We start from the raw sequence: 6,957 nt of genomic DNA, 5'->3' as shown, positions 1-6,957 counted from the left end.
TCACTAATACCAATTTTCAAGCATCTAATGACAAGTGTTATTTACACATGTCAATACTTCAATATCAATAATATTGATTAAATATAATTAAAAAATATAATATTAACAAGCTAGAAAATAACGTTATCGTTGAATTGAAAGACAGCTAAATAATTACGAAGTAAATTTTAGTAAATTAATTAAAAAACAGAACGAAATCAGTAATAACTAATTTGTAAAGGTCAACAAACTAATCTCCATATTTTTAGTACTAACTTTCCATGTATCCAGTAATTAATTTAAAATTATATTTGGAAACCAAATACTTTAACATCACGAGAACAGGTATGTTATGACTAATTATATTCCAGTACATCACGAGAACCTCATTAAATTTTTTTGTTTATCTTCATTTGTTTTTCATAACTTTAATTGAAAGATCATTCCTATATCGTATATGATATAATAATATATAAACTAATGTAACAGGGATCAAGGACTTGTACTAAAAACATAACTGTTTTGGGTTGAAAACATAACTGCTCTGGGTTGAAAGCATAACTGTGATTGTTGAAATCAAATGGGTGGTAAATGGGTTCCAATTATTTGTTAAAAAGAGTTGCAAAAAAGACGTTATATGTTATGTTCTAATGGGTTTCAAACATAACTCTGATGGGTTGAAATTCACATGCGTTCTTGTCAAATGTGTTCTAACGGCTTGCACGGCTACTCAGCAAGACAAAATTGAACGCATAGTATTCTTAATGTTTGGGTTGCACTTACGTTACTTACATAAGTCTTTTTTAAAACTTACCTTAACCTTTTTATTTTATTTTAATTTTGATAATCTATTTGTTGATTTTTATTCAACTCTGGGCATCCAGTATATCTTTTTAATTGTTTGAGGCATCTTTTATTATAAATTCAAATCTACATAATAACATTAACGTTGCTATTATTACCACATGTAAATAACCATGCTTATGATTATTTATTAAAAATTTAGCAGTTATAATGCGAGTTGTTTTAAATATTTATTATCTAGCAGAAAGACAATACGTATTTATTGGTGATTAAATCTTGTACAGAAGTTCATCCAACGTTTGATCCTGTCATTAATAGAAGGATTCGTGTAAGAAATCGGGTATGAAAACAGATAATCGGATTGGTTCTTGAATCGTGAAACAATTTCCTAATTAAGTATTTCGCCCCTCACAAGCCTCGGGTTAACACGAAATCCTAATTGGGAAAAGCCAAGAACGATTTTGTTTCCAGGCAAGAAGAAATCAAAATCACAAATTAAGGAATCTGTGTGTGTTTCTGTATGTGTTGGAATGAATGCAAATGGAAGCCAAAAACGTTTTTAGCACAACAGTTTCAGGCAGTTAATGTTTGAAAGGTTGTAACCTTTCATTTGGGCGGGAAATGCTGTTAAATGACATCTCTTCACTAAAACGTATAGTAACATACAGTGTCATTTGGCATTTTGCGAGCCAGGGGCGCTGCCCCTCGGACCCCGCAAGGGGGCGCAGCCCCTTTGACCCCCGCATTTTGCGCGATAGTTAGTAGGCAACTCTTACGGGCATGTACTCCACACTTTCCGAACCTGTTGTTAAGTATAGCTAGCTAACCCCTGCATTCAAGTAAATCTCAATTCACTAAAATGAATGTTGGAAGACACTAAAATCACCAACAATTCGAAAGGATACCCTTTTGAAAAAACGAATTACTAGATCAAACACTTCAGATAGTGTTCCATCTAATGCCGACGGTAACAGTCAAGGTGTGCTTTAATTTATGAGTATTGAATCTCTTAATGAATGTTTAAAGTCGTTCTTAACATGATTAAACTACATGTGTTTATTATATATCTGAAAAACATTAAAATCAGTGGAATTACACCACGTGTTCGTCAGAGTATGCAACACTTTACACATAATGTTTACACATAACTTCCAAATAAGATATGTTGTCATTCAGAGTAAGGAAAACTGCAATCCACATCTTATGTGATCGTTTCAAACGTTGAGGCGGAGTTGATGATATGTATATAATGTTTCCTTGATAAATTATTATTAGTTCAACGTTGAAGCTCATCTTATCATAGAATACAAATTATGTATCTATATATAACTATTTTTTGACGGTTAGTAACCAGCCGTGCAACGCACGGGCTCAAAACCTAGTATAATAATAAATGAACAAATAATAATAACAATAATTTAAAAAAAGGTTGAAAAGATTATTGAAGCAGATGGGTCACGTTGAACCACGTGGTTGAGTTTGCAAGGAAAGATTTGATGATCTTCAATTGCAGCAACTGCCATTGTCTTATACTAACAAGTAACAACTCTTAGAAAGTTGACCGTTTTCTAGTAATTTTTTATATATGAATTAGAGAACATGATCAGTTAATGAGGTACAAACGTAACAAAAAAGGTAGTAGAAATGTAAGAAATATATACTGCAGCAGTAGTTGTATATTGATTGATGAAATGATCAGCAGAATGTAATTACAAAACATTACACGAAGTAGGTCAGTTGCGAGACTTCAATCAATTAATATTCCTCAGTATAACTACTCGTAGTAGGTACAGATCAAGTATCTGAAAAACAGTATGAGGAAAGATTCCTCTTATTCAGACTTGCACAAATGTGTGTTACAGAAACAAAAAAATATTAAAATGAGTAAATTAAAAGATTGCTTTACATTTGTTGTTCAATTTTGGCTCGAATCTTTTCTTCAAAAACAGAAATTTCTGTTTCGAGATTAAACATTCTGTTAAGAGCATGCATATTCTCGAGAGTCTCATCGAGAGTTCTATCATCACTTCCATCATATCTCAAATGCTGCAACGGTCCATGAAGAAGCTTGTTGACTATACCACGACTCAGAGCTTCAACCGCTTTTCTTGTATTATTGTTTACATTATCACCCATTTTCTGCAAACATTTCTCCAAATCGCTACTTCTGATTCTTTCAGCGTACGCCCTTAGTTTTCTGATGGTAGGAACCGTTTCTAGAGAATCTCTCCATGCTTCAAACAGTTTTAATTCTTCATCAATTATCATTTGAGCTTCCATTGCTTTTCTGAGTCTGTCTTCTCTGTTAGCAGCCACAACTTCTTTCAAGTCATCCACGTTATATGCATTCGTAGTCTCCAGATCTTTAACACAAGATCCCACGTTTCTTGGAACAGATATATCTATGAAGAGACGCTTTCCTCCAACGTCAGGACTAACGGGAGGAAGATCGACCACGTGTTGTTTTAGAAACAGAGGTGTTTCTGAAGAAGTACTGGTGAAAATCACATCGGCCTCACCGGCACAAGTCATCATATCATCCATCGGTTTGTATACGATTTCAATACCCTTGAATTCTTCACGAAGTGCATCCACTTTTTCAACAGATCTGTTGACAACCACCATCTTAGTACAGCCTTTTGAGACCAAGTGTTTAACCACTAGCTTTCCCATCTTGCCTGCTCCTATGAGTAAAACCCTGGCAGTCGAGTGTGCAGAGTGGGGAAGCTTCATTAATGCTAATTCGACTGCAGCGGAGCTCACGGAGACGGCTCCTTCTGCAATCTTAGTCTCGGTTCTGACCCGTTTCCCAACCATGATGGCGTGCTTGAAAAGGCCACTAATGTTCCTTCCAAACCCAGTAACTCCTTGACTGATCTTAGCAACTTGTTTGACCTGAGCAAGAATTTGGCCTTCTCCAAGAACCAAAGAGTCGAGTCCTGCTGAAACTTCAAAGATGTGGCGTGTCGCGTCTTTGTTGTATAGAAGAAAACGATGATCAGAAATTTCAGAAGCTGGGATGCCGCCAGTCTGCAGTAAGTAAGAGGCGGGAATGAGTAAATTTAGTGCACGTAGTAGTAGGTAAGTCAGGGAGCGTACATAATTTGTAATTGTAATTGTAATTGTAATTGTAAGGGGTACCTTTGACATCCATTCAGTGACTTCTTTGACACCTCTATGCTGAGACAAAGCAACGACATAAACCTCCATGCGATTGCAGGTACATAACACGGCAGCTTCTTCAATGTGGTTCAAAGCACATAGCTCTTTAATAGCACGAGGCCACTCTGCTTCAGGAATTGCAAGTTTTTCACGCATTTCAACCGGAGTCGTGTGAATGCTCAGCCCAATCACTATGATGCTACTCTTTTCCTTTGTATACCCTGCACGCTTTATTATATTACTCCATATCCTTTCTTTTCATTGAATATAGTAAATAGTAATACTCCAATAGCAATCACATCTTAACTATAGTCTTTTATTAATAATAAGTGTAAATTTCTACTAAGATATGAAGAATAATTGTTGTACTGAAATGAAGAATATATGTTAAATTGCATATTTGTTTATAATACTACTTCTAAGTAAGTAAACATTGATCAAGAGATGCAACGGTGAATTCAAGACGAAAAACAGTGTGGGTCTAATTTCATAAAAGCAACATAAATGAACGGGTTAAATTATGCATTAATCCTTAAATGAAACACTCCGTATAATATATGCTTGAAAATTAATTGTTATTATTAGAAAAGTCCTAATCCTAATCCTAATCCTAATTATAATGAAATGATGATGACAATCTAATAAAGAAAATGAAATGGGAAGGAAGGAAGGAAGGATGAAAACTAACGGTCAGGTGCAGAGGTTTTGAGCTGTTCAAGAGCTGAGAGACTTGAAGCATTTGCGTTTGATGATGATGATGAGTCAACAACAACAACATCTGAAGAAGAAGAAGAAGAAGAAGAAGAAGAAGAAGCTACAGATGATGATTGACACCTAACAACAACAGAAACTTTACTTCCTCTCTGAATTATACTTGTTAAACAAGGTTTAATTTGTAAATTGAATTGGGAACTAGCAGCAGCAGCAGCAGCAGCATGGTTATGGAATAGGAGCTGCTTTGTTTCAATTTTGGTACCAGAAAACCCACTGGACACAACTACAGCAGCAGTCGCCATCAACAAACAAACAGAACCGCTCCCTCTCCCTCTCCCTCTCCCTCTCCAATTTAATATTCTCTTCTTAATTTCTATTCTTCAAAAAACTAACAAATCTCAAACCGTTAACTTTAAAATTGGATTGGGTGTGTCGTGTGTGTATAATAACAACAGAATGAAATAGATAGAGAGAGATAATTGTGGACAAGTGGAAAATATAGGGAATTTCAATGCTGTTTTCTGATTGGCTCATGTTATCCACGTTTTATCCACACTCCTCATCCCCTCCGTATTTTTTTCTTCTTCTATTATTCTTCATAAAAACGTAAATAAATACGGTATAGTTTTCATTCTTGTTATTGTTCTGTTTTCACAGGATAAAAAAAAATCTTTTCAAATTACTGTATATCTTAACATGAACATAATTGATTATGATTATGAGAAGAAATAAGTAGGCATTTATTTAAAACTTTATCCATCTTAAAATAATTGTCAATCTTACTATTTATATAAATATAATGTTAAATGTGACTTCTTTTAATCATGTTATATACAGTATAAAGCTAATTTCATATACTCCGTATATAAATGACTATTGCCATAAATAACACTAATAACAAAATTATATTAGAAAATTCGATATTAAATCAGGTATATGCATGTTTTGCAATTAATCCAACAAAATTGTAAAAGTTAAATATTATATGCTTAAACGTAGCTCTATGGGCTACGTTTAGCATTCTCCTTAATTATATTTGTTCTAGAATAATTTTTCACTTGCAAAAAAGTAACTAATAAATATCATTAAACTCTCAATTTACCTTCATTTATTACCCTCAATTATTCATTTGCAAAAATGGGACGGGAAGTATATTACTTATTATTATTATTATTATTATTATTATTATTATTTTTTTGGAACGGCAAGTTTGCATCAGCGTATCATTTATTTCAACGACACTCATCATTTGCACACACACACACGCGTGTTCGGGAGGAAACCCGAATCGCATTACGGGAACCGATCCTTTAACCATCCCGAGGGGCAGGCGGACCGAGTTTGAATCCTGAATGAATCCGGGAGAAAACCCCCATGAGGTCAATCTGGATATCCATATTTCAGGCAGATTAATTAATAGGATGGGCAGAGCGAAGCTCGAACCCATGACCTAATCCCCAGCCTCAACACACAATGTGATGGGGATGCCGTTGAAGCAATGCTTCGTTGGCTATGTATTTATTATATTTTTGTTCATCACTTGGGTCTCATCATCGGGTTCACTCATTTAACCTGCTAATACATATCTTTAAACGTGATCATGTTTTCAAAAAAATTGGTAGTTTGTTGACTGAATAACTCTCATCAGCCTCATCGCCATAGATTTTATTACCAGGGCACTGTAATTGACAAATTAGAAAACTGAGTTTTGTCAAATTCAAGTGCTACTATTCGATGGCTCTAATTTGTTGTGTATTACCTGTTCCAATAATGGAGGATTGGTATACTTCTTCACCAACTTATTAGTCACCTCTTGATCCACTTCGATCAACTTTTACATTTCTTGAGCACAAACTGAGATGACAACCTCGTGCTATAACCTCCATCTTTTAAATTGAGCATACTATGTAGTTCCACCAATCAAGATTTCAAATAAACTACTAAAGTTTATAATTCCTTATAATTTAATTTAATTAATTAATTATTAGAAGTTATGAATAATACCAAAGGGTCATTGGCCTAGCGGCAATGAGGTGACCCCTTCAACCTATAGGTTGGGGGTTCGAGTCCCGGGGTGGGCATGTATATATTCCTGTTTAAATTTGTGTATGGGTGTATGTTTGCCTTTCCAAAAAAAAAAAAAAAAGTTAAAATATAATAATTAATTAATCTTATCAATAAGGAAGTACAGAGTAGTTTTTATTTGAATTACCAAATAAATTGTTGAAAGTCAAGGTAACTAGTTGGAATTCATCCAAATCAATGGTTAAGCTTGCATCGTTTTTGTCAACACAAAAA

At 34.4% G+C, this 6,957-nt stretch overlaps 1 protein-coding gene across 1 annotated transcript; it reads right to left on the bottom strand.

Annotated features, from left to right (window-relative positions):
* Positions 1 to 2,502: 2,502 nt before the first annotated feature.
* LOC139850684 (glutamyl-tRNA reductase 2-like) lies at positions 2,503 to 5,097 on the bottom strand. Its single transcript, XM_071840242.1, has 3 exons — positions 4,634 to 5,097; positions 3,925 to 4,166; positions 2,503 to 3,813 (listed from the first exon to the last, which is right to left on the bottom strand). The coding sequence occupies exons 1-3, from the start codon at positions 4,959 to 4,961 to the stop codon at positions 2,686 to 2,688; spliced, it is 1,698 nt and encodes a 565-aa protein (XP_071696343.1). The 5' UTR covers positions 4,962 to 5,097; the 3' UTR covers positions 2,503 to 2,685.
* Positions 5,098 to 6,957: the final 1,860 nt, after the last annotated feature.

The sequence above is a fragment of the Rutidosis leptorrhynchoides genome, chromosome 5 (genome assembly GCF_046630445.1).
Source record: "Rutidosis leptorrhynchoides isolate AG116_Rl617_1_P2 chromosome 5, CSIRO_AGI_Rlap_v1, whole genome shotgun sequence".
NCBI lineage: Eukaryota > Viridiplantae > Streptophyta > Magnoliopsida > Asterales > Asteraceae > Rutidosis > Rutidosis leptorrhynchoides.
This window is presented reverse-complemented; position numbering and strand designations above follow the sequence as displayed.

Excerpts from the sequence above, each read along its gene's own strand:
- LOC139850684 (XM_071840242.1), bottom strand. The coding sequence starts at position 4,961 with ATGGCGACTGCTGCTGTAGTTGTGTCCAGTGGGTTTTCTGGTACCAAA. Across the intron at positions 4,167-4,633 it reads CAAAACCTCTGCACCTGACC|GGTATACAAAGGAAAAGAGT; the intron begins GTTAGTTTTCAT and ends TAAAGCGTGCAG. Across the intron at positions 3,814-3,924 it reads TCACTGAATGGATGTCAAAG|ACTGGCGGCATCCCAGCTTC; the intron begins GTACCCCTTACA and ends TACTTACTGCAG.